This window comes from Mustela erminea, chromosome 9, assembly GCF_009829155.1.
Source record: "Mustela erminea isolate mMusErm1 chromosome 9, mMusErm1.Pri, whole genome shotgun sequence".
NCBI classification, from domain to species: domain Eukaryota; kingdom Metazoa; phylum Chordata; class Mammalia; order Carnivora; family Mustelidae; genus Mustela; species Mustela erminea.
The window spans coordinates 5,636,357-5,650,582 of record NC_045622.1 but is presented as its reverse complement, the minus strand read 5'-3'; the positions used below and the strand labels follow the sequence as shown (position 1 = coordinate 5,650,582).

The following is a 14,226-nucleotide window of genomic DNA, read 5'->3' as shown; positions in this document are numbered from 1 at the left end:
CATAGTGTATATGGACCACATCTTCCTTATCCATTCCTCCACTGAAGGGCATCTTGGTTCTTTCCACAGTTTGGTGACTGTGGCCATTGCTGCTGTAAACATTGGGGTACAGATGGCCCTTCTTTTCACTACATCTGTATCTTTGGGGTAAATACCCAGTAGTGCAATTGCAGGGTCACAGGGAAGCTCTCTTTTTAATTTCTTAAGGAATCTCCACACTGTTCTTCAAAGTGGCTGTACCAACTTGCATTCCCACCAACAGTGTAAGAGGGTTCCCCTTTCTCCACATCCTCTCGAACACATGTTGTTTCCTGTCTTTCTGATTTTGGCCATTCTAACTGGTCTAAGGTGGAATCTCAATGTGGTTTTAATTTGAATCTCCCTGATGGCTAGTGATGATGAATATTTTTTTATGTGTCTGTTAGCCATTTGTATGTCTTCATTGGAGAAGTGTCTGTTCATGTCTTCTGCCCATTTTTTGACATGATTATCTGTTTTGTGTGTGTTGAGTTTGAGAAGTTCTTTATAGATCCTGGATATCAGCCTTTTGTCTGTACTGTCATTTGCAAATATCTTCTCCCATTCCATGGGTTGCCTCTTTGTTTTGTTGACTGTTTCTTTTGCTGTGCAGCTTTTGATCTTGATGAAGTCCCAAAAGTTCATTTTTCCTTTTGTTTCCTTTGCCTTTGGAATCATATCTTGAAAGAAGTTGCTGTGGCTGATATCGAAGAGGTTACCTGTCTATGTTCTCCTCTAGGATTCTGATGGATTCCTGTCTCATGTTGAGGTCTTTTATCCATTTCGAGTTTATCTTTGTGTATGGTGTAAGAGAATGGTCGAGTTTCATTCTTCTACATATACCTGTCCAATTTTCCCAGCACCATTTATTGAAGAGACTGTCTTTTTTCCACTGTATATTTTTTCCTGCTTTGTCGAAGATTATTTGACCATAGAGTTGAAGGTCCATATCTGGGTTCTCTACTCTGTTCCACTGGTCTATGTGTCTTTTTTTATGCCAATACCATTCTGTCTTGGTGATCACAGCTTTGTAGTAAAGCTTGAAATCAGGTAATGTGGTGTCATCAGTTTTGTTTTTCTTTTTTCAACATTTCCTTAGCAATTCGGGGTCTCTTCTGATTCCATACAAATTTTGGGATTATTTGCGCCAGCTCTTTGAAAAATACCAGTGGAATTTTGATCGGAGTGGCATTAAAAGTATAGATTGCTCTAGGCAGTATAGACATTTTAACAATGTTTATTCTACTGATTCAAGAGCATGGAATGGTCTTCCATCTTTTTGTGTCTTCTTCAATTTCATTCATGAGTGTTCTGTAGTTCCTCGAGTACAGATTCTTTTTTCCCCTTTTTCCTAGGCTCCTGAGTATGGAGCCCAACATGAAGCTCAAGCTCATGACCCCTGAGATCATGAATCAGATGCTGAGGGGCCCCCGGATGGCCCAGTTGGTTAAATGTTTGCATTCAGTTCAGGTGATGATCCTGGGGTCCTGAGATTGAGCCCTATGTCTGGCTCCCTGCAGGGAGCTAATTTTTTCCTGGTTGTTTTGTGGTTCTTTTTTGTTCTTTTTCTCTTGCTTTCTCCCTTTGTGGTTTGTTTTCTTTAGTGGTATTCATCGGTTCTAACTTTTTCTGTGGAATCCTGGACAACAAGTTTTCAAAGGAATCCAGCATGATTATTTGGAATATTTCAGTATCATTACTGAACTCAGGCTACTGATTATCTTAGGGAAGACCAAACTTGCAAACACCTTCCCCTACTAATGGCAGAAGTTAGGTATAAGCACCATTTTCTGACCCTTTCCCTGCATGCGTGCTCGTGCTCATGCTCCTGTGTGTGCTTGCTTGCTCTCAAATAGATAAATCTTAAAAAAAAAAAAAGGAAAAAAAAAAGAGTCGGATGCCTAACTGATTAAGCCACCCAGGCACCTCACTTACGAGTTCTGATAGCGTTTTGGTGGAGTCTTTCAGGTTTTCTATATGCAGTATCATGTCAAATGCAAATAATGACAGTTTTACTTTTTCCTTACCAATTTAGATGCCTTTTATTTCTTGTCCGATTGCTGTGGCTAGGACTTCCAGTACTGTGTTGAATAAAAGTGGTGAGAGTGAACATTATTACTTTGTTCCTGATTTTATAAGAAAAGCTCAGTTTTCACCATTGTTAGCTATGTGTTTTTCATATATAGGCTTTATTATATTGAGGTGTGTTCCTTCTAAACCTACTTTGTTTAGAGTTTTTATCATGAACAATATTGTATTTTGTCAATGCATTTTTACCATCTATTGAGAGGATCATATGGTTTTCCTCCTTCTTAGTGTTAACATGATGTATCACATTGATTGTTTTGCAAATATTGAGCCACCCTTGCATCCCTGGACTAAATCCCACTCGATTGTGGTGGATGATCCTCTTAATATTATTGCCTTCAGTGTGTTAATATTTTGTTGAGGATTTTTGCACCTGTGTCATCAGATAAATTGGCCCATAGTTTTGTTTTGTTTTGTTTTTCTGTGGTGTCTGACTGGTTTTGGCATCAGTGTAATGCTGACCTAATGGAATGAATTTGGAAGCTTTCCCTTCTCTTCTGTTTTTTTGGAACAGTTTGAGAAGAATCAGTATTAAATCTTCTTTCTTTACTTTTTAAATGTTTTAATTTAAATTCAATTTAATTAACACACACTGCAGTGTTAGTTTCAGAGGTACAGTTTAGTGATTCATCAGTTGCATATAACACCCAGTCCTCATTACTTCAAGTGACCTCGTTAATTAATACCCCATCCCCCAGGGTGCCTGGGTGGCTCAGTGGGTTAAAGCGTCTGCCTTCGGCTCAGGTCATGATCCGAGGGTCCTGGGATCGAGCCCCGCATCGGGCTGTCTGCTTTGTGGAGAGCCTGCTTCCTCCTCTCTCTCTCTCTCCCTGCCTGCCTCTCTGCCTACTTGTGATCTCTGTCTCTCAAATAAATAAATAAAATCTTAAAAAAAAAAAAAACCCATCCCCCCACCCACCTCCCCTCCCGTAACCCTCAGTTTGTTCCAGTTTGTTCCAGTCCTCAGTTTGTTAAGAGTCTCTTATGGTTTGTGTCCCTCTCTGTTTTCATCTTATTTTATTTTTCCTTCCCTTCCACTGTGTTCATCTGTTTTCTTAAATTCCACATATGAGTAAAATCATATGGTATTTGTCTTTCTCTGACTGACTTTGCTTAGAATAATACCTTCTAGTTCCATCCATGTCATTGCAAATGGCAATTTTTGTTCTTTTTCATAGCTGAGTAATATTCCTGTGTGTGTGTGTGTGTGTGTGTGTGTGTGTGTGTGTGTGTGTTTATGGACACACACACACACTATATTTTTGTTATCCATTCATATGTCAATGGACATTTGGGCTCTTTCCGTATTTTGGCTACTGTGGACTTTGCTGCTATAAACATTGGGGTTCATGTGTCCCTTCAAATTACTATGGTTGTATCCTTTGGATAAATACCTAGTAGTGCAATAGTGCAATTGCTACGTCATAGGGTAGCTCTATTTGTAACTTTCTGAGAAACCTCCATACTGTTTTGAAGAGTGACTATACCAGTTTACTTTATCACCAAGAGTATAAGAGGGTTCCTTCCTCTTTCTCTGCATCCTTGCCAACATCTGTCATTTCCTGAGTTGTTAGCCATTTTGACTGGTGTGCGATGGTATCTCATTGTAGTTTTTGTTTTTGTAGTTCCTTGAGGAGGAGTGATGTGGAGCATTTCTTCATATGTCTCCTGGCCATTTGGATGTCTTCTTTGGAGAAATGTCTGTTCGTGTCATCTGCCCATTTCTTGACTGGACTTTCTTTTGGTTTTTTTGGGTGTGGAGTTTGATAAGCTCTTTATAGATCTTGGATACTAGCCCTTTATCTGTTCTGCCATTTGCAAATATCTTCCATAGGTTGCCTTTTAGTTTTGTTGACTGTTAACCTTTGCTGTGCAAAGCTTTTTATCTTGAAGTTCCAATAGGTCATTTTTGCTTTTGCTTCTCTTATCTTTGGAGACATGTCTAGCAAGAAGTTGCTGTGGCCGAGGTCAAAGAGGTTGCTGCCTGTATTCTCCTCTACACTTTTAATGGATTCCTGTCTCACATTTAGGTGTTTCATCCATTTTGAGCTATTTTTGGTATCGTGTAAGAAAGTGGTCCAGTTTCATTCTTCTGCATGTGGCTCTCCAATTTTCCCAATACCATTTGTTAAAGAGAATGTCTTTTCTTCACTGGATGTTCTTTACTGCCTTTTTGAAGATTAGTTGACCATAGAGTTGAGGGTCAATTTTTGGGTTCTCTGTTCTGTTTCAGTGATCGATGTTCTGTTTTTGTTGCCTCACTATATTATCATGATGATAAGAGCTTTGTATACAGCTTGACATCTGGAATTGGGATGCCCCAGTTTGGGTTTTCTTTTTCAGCATTCCTTTGACTATTCAGGGTCTTCTCTGGTTCCATACAAATTTTAGAATTGTTTGTCCAGCTCTATGAAAAATGTTGATGGTATTTTAGTATTTTAATTCAATTGCATTGAACATGTTGATTGCTTTGGGTAATATAGACATTTTAGCAATATTTGTTCTTCCAATACATGAGCATGGAATGTTTTTCCATTTCTTTGAGTCTTCCTCAGTTTCTCTCACAGGTGTACTATAGTTTTCAGAGTACAGATCCTTTACTTCTTTGGTTACGTTTATTTCTAGATATCTTATAATGTAAATGCTTGGTAGAATTCATTTGTGAAGCCATCTGATCATGGATTTTTTTTTTTAAAGATTTTATTTATTTATTTATTTGGGAGAGATCACAAGTAGGCAGAGAGGCAGGCAGAGAGATAGGAGGGGAAGCAGGCTCCCTGCTGAGCAGAGAGCCTGCTGTGGGCTGATCCCAGGACCCTGGGATCATGACCCAAGCCAAAGGAAGAGGCTTTAACCCACTGAGCCACCCAGGTACCCCTGATCCTGGATTTTTGTTGGGGTTTTTTTGAATACTGATTCAGTTTCATTAAGAGTGATTGACCTGTTCAATTTTTTGTATTTCTTCATCAGTTTTAGAAGCTCATGTGTTTCTAGGAATTTATTCATTTCTTCTCAGGTGTCCAATTTGTTGGTATATAATCTTTTGTATTTCTTTGGTGTCAGTTGTAATTTCTCCAATTTTGTTTCTAATTTTATTCTTTTTTTTTATGAGACTGGCTAAAGATTTATCAATTTTATTGATTTTTTTTTTCAAAAAGCCACCTCTTGGTTTTATGGAGCCTTTCTATTGTTCTTTTAGTCTCTATGTAATTTATTTCCTCTCTTATCCTTATTTTTTCCCTTCTACTAGCTTTGGACTAATTTTTTTTTTTTTTTAAGTTCCTTAGGTGTAAGTTTGGGTTATTTAAGATTTTTCTTGTTTCTTGAGTTTGGTATGTATCATTACAAACTTTCCCTCTTAGAACTGCTTTTGCATCTCATTGATTCTGGACTGTTGTGGAATCATTTTCATTTATCTCTATGTATTTTTTTTTTAAAGATTTTTTTATTTATTCAGTTATTTGAGAAAGAGAGAGCACAAGCAAGCAGAGAGAGAGGAGGAAGCAGGCTCCCCACTGAGCAGAGAGCCCGATGTGGGGCTTGATCCCAGGACCCTGAGATCATGACCTGAGCCGAAGGCAGAGGCTTTAACCCACCGAGCCACCCAGGCGCCCCTATCTCTATGTATTTTTTTAAAGATTTTATTTATTTATTTGATAGAAAGAGAGATAATGAGAGAGGGAACACAAGCAGGGTGAGTGTGAGAGGGAGAAACAGGCCTCCTGCTGAGCAGGGAGGCTGATGTGGGCTCCATCCCAGGACCCTGGGATCAGGACCTGAGCCAAAGGCAAATGCTTATTGGCTGAACCACCCAGGCACCCCATCTCCATATTTTTTATTTCTTCTTTGATTTCTTTGTGGACCCATTGGTTATTAAGTAGTGTATTGTTTAGCCTCCATGTGTTTGTGAATTTTTTTGTTGTTGTTGTTTTGGTGGGGGTTTTGGTAATTGATTTCTAGTTGCATACTGATGTGGTCAGAAAAGATGCTTGATATGATTTCAGTCTTAAATTTATTGAGATTTATTTTCTGGCCTGTTTTTTTGGCCTAATGTGATCTGTCTTAGAGAATATTCCATCTACACTCGAATATGTGTTCTGCTGTGTTTGGATGGAATTTTCTGTATAAATCTGTTAGATTCATCTGATCTAATATGTTGTTCAAAGCCACTGTTTTCTTATTGATTTTCTATCTGGGTAATCTGTCCATTGACACAGATGCAGAGTTAAAATCCCCTAGTATAATTGTATAAGTGTCTGTTTCTCCCTTAATATCTGTTAACATTTGCCAGATGCTTCTTTGTTGTGTGCAGAGATATTTGCAATTGTTATAACCTCCTGAAGGATTGATCCCTTCATCATTATGTAATGCCATTCTTTGTCTCTGGCTACTGTCTTTGTTTTAAAGTCTGTTTCGTCTGATATAAATATTGCTACTCTGGCTTTTTCTCAACTTCCATTTGCATTACTCCCTGCCTTCACCAGCAGGCTGTATGTGTCTTTATTTTGAAGTGATCTCTTTTAAACAGAATATAGATGGTTCTTGTTTTTTTATCCATTCTGTCACCCTCTATCTTTTGATTGGAGTATTAGCTGATTTACATTTGAAGTAATTATTGATAGCTGTGCATTTATTGCCATTTTGCTAATTTTTTCCTGGTTGTTTTTGTAGTTCTTTTCTGTTCTTTTTCTCTTGCTTTCTCCCTTTGTGGTTTGTTTTCTTTAGTGGTATTCATCTGTTCCAACTTTTTCTGTGGAATCCTGGACAACAAGTTTTCAAAGGAATCCAGCATGATTATTTGGAATATTTCAGTAACATTACCGAACTCAGGCTACTGATTATCTCAGGGAAGACCAAACTTGCAAACACCTTCCCCTACTAATGGCAGGAGTTAGGTATAAGCACCATTTTCACAGTGTATTTATGTTTTCCATAGTGTACTCTCTGTTAGACCTTCATAGTCATCTAGATATTTGTAGTTGTCTTGATAACACCTTGTTTGTTAAGAAGTTCAGCGTCTGACATTTTCCCCTTCAATAAAATTGATAGTGGAAATCAGTGGACACATTTCAATAGTCAGACCATTAGAATGACATAAATGTGTTGAATATTGGTGTTTAGTGATACAAACCAATTTCTTCCCAGAAACGTTGTGTGCTAGCCCCTTGTGTGACAGATGGACACTCCACTGGAGACCATCATGGACATCTTCTGGTTGCAGCAGTATCATCTGAGAACAATATTGTTACTGTGTTGAAGAATAAATAGAGTCAACTTAATTCTAGGACTCAAGGTTACTGAGGAGTACTGTTGCCCTTCTGCAGTATCCAGAGATACGTCGCTATAGGCTCTTAGAATGTAAAACAGTCCTTGTATTGTCATGATTAAATCACCTACATGATGGCTACTGTGCCTGCTGTCGGCATTTATCCTGGTGGGTTTCAGGGTTATATTCTCTATCAAGATGGTTGTTCCTCTTCCGGAGTCTTCATATTTTTCAAACTACAAGTGAATTTTGACATAACTTGTTCAGTGGTCAGCTGCTGGGTTATCTTAGTCTTCTGGGCATCCTGTTGGTGAGAGCTCTTTGCCTTTGTGTATTATGGGCAGTTTTATATCTGAAGCTGCTCCTTTGATATCTAAGACATGGTTTTTGGCTTCTCTGGTCAGGGAGTTTTCCTGGGCCATTAAGGTGTTAAATTTATACTTTTGAGGGGTTCACTATAGATTCCACGTACACTTTATTCTGTAAAAATTTCCAAAAGTATCTCAGTGAGAAAGACCAATCAGCATGGTAATACTCTCAATAGATTATTGATTCTGTTTGTAAAACTTTGATTTTTTTCTTGGTTACAGCTGGTATGTACATGATGAGAGAAAAATCTTATGCAACTAAATACACGTCCTAATCTCAGGTAGAGCAGGGTTAGTGATCAGCCTTAAATACAGTATGTGTTCGTGCCCCAGACTGTCAGGTCTTAGCAAACAATTGTTTGGAGGCTCTTTATCTTGGTTTCTTGAAAGTGGAATGAGAACTTTCTGGTATATAAATCCAAGGAAGCAGGATAATGGACATCCAACACGTCATAGTTCTCCTCTGAGGAGAGTGACCACTGAAGACAGAATTCGCCTAAATTTAAAATGAAGCCAGATTGAATTGTCTGCTAAAAGATCCTGGAGGGGTTACACTGCCTGCTGTTTTCCTGCATCTTTTCATGTGGCAGTGACTCAGCAGCATCCTGGTGAAGATCGTACAACAAAGTTCTTGGAGCAGCAATAGGTAGTGGTGACAAGAAGGAGCCAACTTAGACACAATGCTTTGTTACAATTAACTACTGTTGGATAGTATATACTTTCCTATAACAAAACAGACAAACACATAGTCAACAAAAGTATAAAAACAATTCAAAAGGAATACATAAATTCTTGAAAAAATCACAGCGTTTTTCTGAATTACATAATTCAGAATTCTCATTTTTTTCTCTGCCAGGTCCCTTGTCAGCAACTGTTGGGACCTCCTCAGTACTTGATTTTTTGGGTGCAACCAACTCCTTACCTGATTTCAGAGGCTTGGGAAAAGGGATGAAATAGGATAAGTCACAGGAAACCTGCCTCTTTAAAGCTCTACCTCATCTCTGTAGCTCATTGTGCCTTATCCTTCCCTATCTACATCTTCTTGGGCTGCCTTTGTCTCCCTAATTCAATCTCTCTGTTTAGGGAAGAGAGGTGGCAGCCCAAAAATTGTGCTTGACTTTAACGTAATTTCTTATATTCACCAGACATGGCAAAGATAGCGCCCTTACTCTAATAAGATCATAAAGCACACACTTTAGATTTCCGCTGACATGACAGAGACCATAAGTCTGACAATCCAGAACCAAGGAGGAAGTTTTCTGTTGTTGTTCTTTTCCCCTGACTTTTTTCCTCCCAGAGAATTTTCTTTTGGTACTTTTAGAAGTTAACTGAGATCTTAGTATGAGGACAGGACTGGCGAGAGCGATAATTTCGATTGTGCCACAACTGCGGCTTCCACCCCTGCTCTCAGCTGCGCCATTACTTCTCCCTGCACTCTTAACTCTCCTAATACCTTTTGCAATTCCGCCTCTTTATCCTCAAGTCGTTGCCTCATGGCTTCCAAGTCTGTCTGGAGACCGGGAGATTCCTCCTTCTTGTTGTTTGCCTCTATCTTTCCTAGCTCCTGCAACTCGCTTTCTGACATCCCTTCTGAGCTTTCGCTTTCGGGGTCAGAGTCTCGGGAGGAGCCCTTACGGGATTCTTCTTTCACTTGCAAAAAAACTTTCCCTCCCTTTAGTACTGCTCGCTGCAGGGGCTCTCGGGGGGAATGCAAACATACTTTCACCAGGGACCACACGGCGAGAGTCCCCGGGGATGTAGAGGGACAGAGTTTTAAGTCCTCGCCCAGGTGTTCCCATTGTGGCAAATTTAGGAGCCCTTCTTCTATAAACCAGGGGGCAATCTCTGCTACTTCTTTTAAAAAGGCTCGGGCTGTTTTTGCCTTTAAGGGGGTACCGTTCATCTTGAGAACGTCTTTTAGGGGATCTTCCATTCTATGTCTACTAAAATCGTTCCCCATCCCGAGGAAACTTTTACTTGTATCGTCCCTGCCGAGGGAACTTTCACTTGTATCGTCCCTGCCGAGGGAACTTTCACTTGTATCGTCCCTGCCAAGGGAACTTTCACTTGTATCGTCCCTGCCGAGGGAACTTTCACTTGTATCGTCCTAATCCTAGGAACTTTCCCTGTCACTCACTAGACAGAAATAGGTGCACTCCTTACCTTATCGTTGCTCTATCTCAATCTCCGTTTTGCGATGCGGACAGTTTCCCGGGTTTCGGCACCAGTTGTCGCTCTCGCCAGCAAGAACGACCCGCAAACGTGATGAGGAGCAAACTTCTTTATTAGCGTCTGACGTCTCAAGCAAGTTCTGGCAATATATACATGTAGGCGGTCCAGCCCAGCTATCTAATCACTGCCCTGTGCACACAGTCTCCTCGTGAACCCTTACGTAACCACAGAGGGCTCTATTGTTCTCAAGCAGTAATCATGCATTTCTCTCTTGGCTCCTGGTGCTGTTCATGTGTTAGCCACGAGCGCACCCATACCCTACCTAGCCAATCATTCTCACTTCCTTAATCTTCAGGCATTTTCGTCTACGTGACTCCTTGCATCTGCTGGATGGCTCTCCACACAGGACGTTGCAGGAGGGGAACAGGATAGAATGAGAAGATTGTGCTGGAGGGAGATCAGAGGGCATAACTATGGTAGAGGGTAGATGCACCATTTTTATTCTTCCTCCAACACCTTGTCTTCCATACGGGGGTGTAGCTAGAGATGAAACAGTCATGAGAACTAAACATTTGAACCTGTGCATTTGTCACTATCAATCCAATATTTCATAGAGAAAGTGAAATTTTAGAAGTAATATAACAAGTACTAAGAGATCAATTTATCACTAATACACCGATTTAATTTAATGAATGCCCATATAATGTGCTTAGGTATATTGCCAACTGGAAGGAAATTGCTACAAGCAACTCTTCAGATAACTTCAAAAGTAGGTGATTTTTAGCAATACTTTTATGGGGAATTCTTGTGAACAGAATGACACATTCCACACACACACACACACACACATTTCTAAGCACCTACATCTCAGCACCTTGCACAGTATATAGATGGAGATGAATTTGCTAGGTCCTTTTTACCTTTACATGTAGGCTTATTATTTGGGAATAGAAGAAAATTTTCATTTTATTTATGTTGGATAAAATGGTTCAAAAAAATAAATCCTCCTTTTGAAAAGTTGCTGCTCTTATGGTAATTATTTTTAATGAGCAGACTTCACTTGGCAAAGCAAATACCTCAAAATGTTAGAAATAGGGGTGCCTGCCTGGCTCAGTTTTAGAGCGTGTGACTCTTGATCTCGAGGTCAAGAGTTCAAGCCCCACATTGGGCATGGAGCCTACTTAAAAAAAAATTTTTTTTAACATTAGAAATATTTTTTAGGTTCTGTGCCACTTGTCCTGCCAGTGGTCCACAGTGCTGAGAAGCTGAAAGTGATAGCCTATTGAGGAAGCATATTCTCATGTCCTAGAAATATCAGGAATTCTAACATAGCTCAAGCCTAATTATGGGTATTGTATAATCTGAGTGTATGGGTTCTGTCCTGTGATTATCAGCAAGAGGCAGTAGGTTACAGTTGTGGAGTGGTGATTCAGACTGCCTGGTTCTGATTTTTGGTTCTGCCATTTGATATCTGTGTGGTACTGGGGAAGTTACTGACTCAGTTTCCTCATCTGTAAAATGAGAAAAGCGGCAGTACCTAGCTCATCGGTTGTTGTGACGTAATGAGAGATAACACGTGTGAAGAGTTAGAATAGTGCCTGGCACACGTACGTGCTCTGTAAATGTTAGCTTGTCATTCATCTTAACCTACCTATTCCCAACTCACGGCCACCAACCAACGGCCTCCGAACTGACAATCACCCGGGGCGCGGCCCACACAATAGTGATCTTTTACAGATTTAAGTCAGTACAGTTAACACGTTTATTTAGCAAACTCTTCTTTAGCAGTGACTATGTGGAAGTGCTGTCTTAAAGTGCTTTATAAAATTAACTCATTTAATTTTCAGAACAGCTCACCAAGACGAGGTTCATTTTACAGATAAGCAAGATACGAAGTTACTTGCTCAGGGCACACAGTCAGTTCCTGTGAGGGTGAGGATTGGAACGGAGGCAGGCTGGCTTTAGAAACCTCACTCCTAACGATGAGCACCTCTGCTGTTTCATACTTTCCCACTGTGCTTGGAATGCAGTCGTTACTTTGTCATAGCATTCCGGCCCCATCTCGCCTTCCACCCTGCTCATGTCCCGATCTGCCCCTCCCCCACGCCCTGCAGCACCAGCCTCTTGCCTGGTCCTCAGAAATGCTCTGTGGTGTCCACTTGAGGGGTTTAATCAGTCCATGGCCTTCTAGAGAACAGTGTTTGGTAACTACCTTCACTTGACAGCAGGGATTTGTCTGTTTGATATGAATCCCCAACCTGTAGCACCTGGCAGGTTCTCAGTGGTAGATCAAAGAAAATCGAGGAATGACAAATAAGAAATTGAAGCAGAGGATATAAATACTGAGTTAAAAGAGTTTACGGTGAAAAGAAGGAAAGTTATAACATGGCAATTGGAAGGAGCATAAAATCAAGTGAAAAATATTTTAAGTAGGGGGACTTGCCCTGTCAGTGAGGTCAGTGGAAGGTGACACACTGAAGCAGTTGGCATGGAAGAAGAAGCACAAGGAAATCACATCCAGAGAAGATAAGAAACTTCTAGCTCTAGGGAGAGAACAGGCTTCTCTTCATTATCGGCTACTAGTTAATTGTGGAGCACAAGCCGATGCCCAACTAACTGTTGTGTTCTTTACATGCACCCTCACACTTAATTCTCGTAGAAATTTTGAGCTACGTATGTGCTATTGCTATTCCCATTTTACAGATGAGGTTAAGTAACCTGCCCCAAATTATACCGCTACTTAGTAGTAGATCGAACCTCACACCCAGATCCTGCAGAGCCTGTTGTAGAGATGGACAATGATGTTGTTGGAAGTAGACGAACTGGGAAATTTGAGACATTTCTGGCTAAGTCAGATACAGAGGTATCTGCTCTAAGAGTGGTGAGAAAGACTGTGAAAGAGACCTGGTCTGGGAGATAGAGACATATTGAATGAGTCTACACCTTGTCATATCTGACATCTTTCTAAACGTTTGTCATTTCTCTTTAGGTTACACACTTGAGCAACCATGGAAAAAAAGATTTGACTATGCAGATATATCAGAGGAGAAAATGGGAACACCAGAAGATAATTTAGATGGAAATATTTATAAAAAGTCAAATTCTACTAGACTAACACCTGATTCTACTTATGGAATATAAAAATGAAGTACTCTGCTTTTCTGAGCTATAGTCCTTCAAGCCCGGATTCTATTGGTTATAGTCAAGAGAGAGTTTATTCTGTCCGGGATGACTTGCGTTTTTTTGGCACAGAATCTATATAGCTCAATTAAGTAAGGAAGCCTAAAGAGAAGTAGGACATCAGACTGAATCCAATGGTCATGAAAAATGTAGAAATTACTCCTTGTATTCTAACAATCCCACTTAAATAAATACATTTAGGTGCAAAAAAATCTTCAGATTGATTTTCCTCTTTACCTCAAGCATTCTTTATTTGTGCATTCATGTCAGGCAGAGCTCTTTTCCCACTTAAAAAAAGGGAATGGGACAATGTGATAAGGTCTCCTATTGTCAGGAAAGCCAAAGCCCTACCAGAAACCCCAGCCCTTTTCACCTAAGGCATCCTTGACATGAAACTGGGTCACAGGGGCACCCTTAGCTAAAGAAGCTAGAAAGCAAAATCTGTCTTTCAGCTTCCACAGGAGAGGAGTAAAGGAGTGGAGGTACCTGCTGGGTCTCCCACATCCTCCAAGTCTAAATTACTCTGTGTTCCCAGAAGCAACCTTTCCTACTACTCATCATCCCACTTTCCACACTGTATCTTTACAAATCTGTCTATAATCCAACTGACAGAGGCTTGTATCCTTGACTACTGAAACAAAAACAAAAACAAAAACCAGCATTCAGAGGATCTACTCTATATTTAAGGAAAAAATCAGATTTATTGTGATATAATTTTTTGAGGTAGAATTTCCCATATTGAGTGTTCCGTTGGAGTTTAGACAAATGTATACATTCATGTTAATATAACATTCAAGACATAAAGCATTTCCATCACCCCCAAATTGTGCATCCTTGCAGTCAGTCCACTCACCTCCCCCTAAACCCCTGGAAACCACTGATCTCCTTTGAATCACTACAGTTCTTCCTTTGCTAGAATGTCATATAAACGGAATGATTCCATCAGTAGTCTTTTTTTGGTTCGCTTCTTTCATTTAGCATAAAGCTTTTGAGATTCATCCTTCTTGTCACTTATATCCATAGTTCATTCCTTTTTTAGTGACTAATATTCCGTTATATGGCTATCCCACATTTTGGGATTCACCAATTGATGGACATTTGGTTGTTTCCGGTTTGGGATCATTATGAATGAAG

The 14,226-nt window shown here is 39.9% G+C and overlaps 1 protein-coding gene across 3 annotated transcripts in view; it reads left to right on the top strand.

Annotated features, from left to right (window-relative positions):
• Nucleotides 1–13,978, top strand: part of C9H11orf65 (chromosome 9 C11orf65 homolog) — a 66,654-nt gene extending 52,676 nt beyond the window's left edge. For 2 of the 3 annotated variants that reach the window (XM_032360074.1, XM_032360073.1), the window contains exons 7-8: nucleotides 10,626–10,681; nucleotides 12,902–13,978. In XM_032360074.1, the coding sequence (XP_032215965.1) occupies nucleotides 10,626–10,681; nucleotides 12,902–13,053 (208 nt within the window). In that variant the 3' untranslated portion in view covers nucleotides 13,054–13,978. The remainder of the gene's footprint in view (nucleotides 1–10,625; nucleotides 10,682–12,901) is intronic. The other variant, XM_032360072.1, reaches the window with a different exon arrangement.
• Nucleotides 13,979–14,226: the final 248 nt, after the last annotated feature.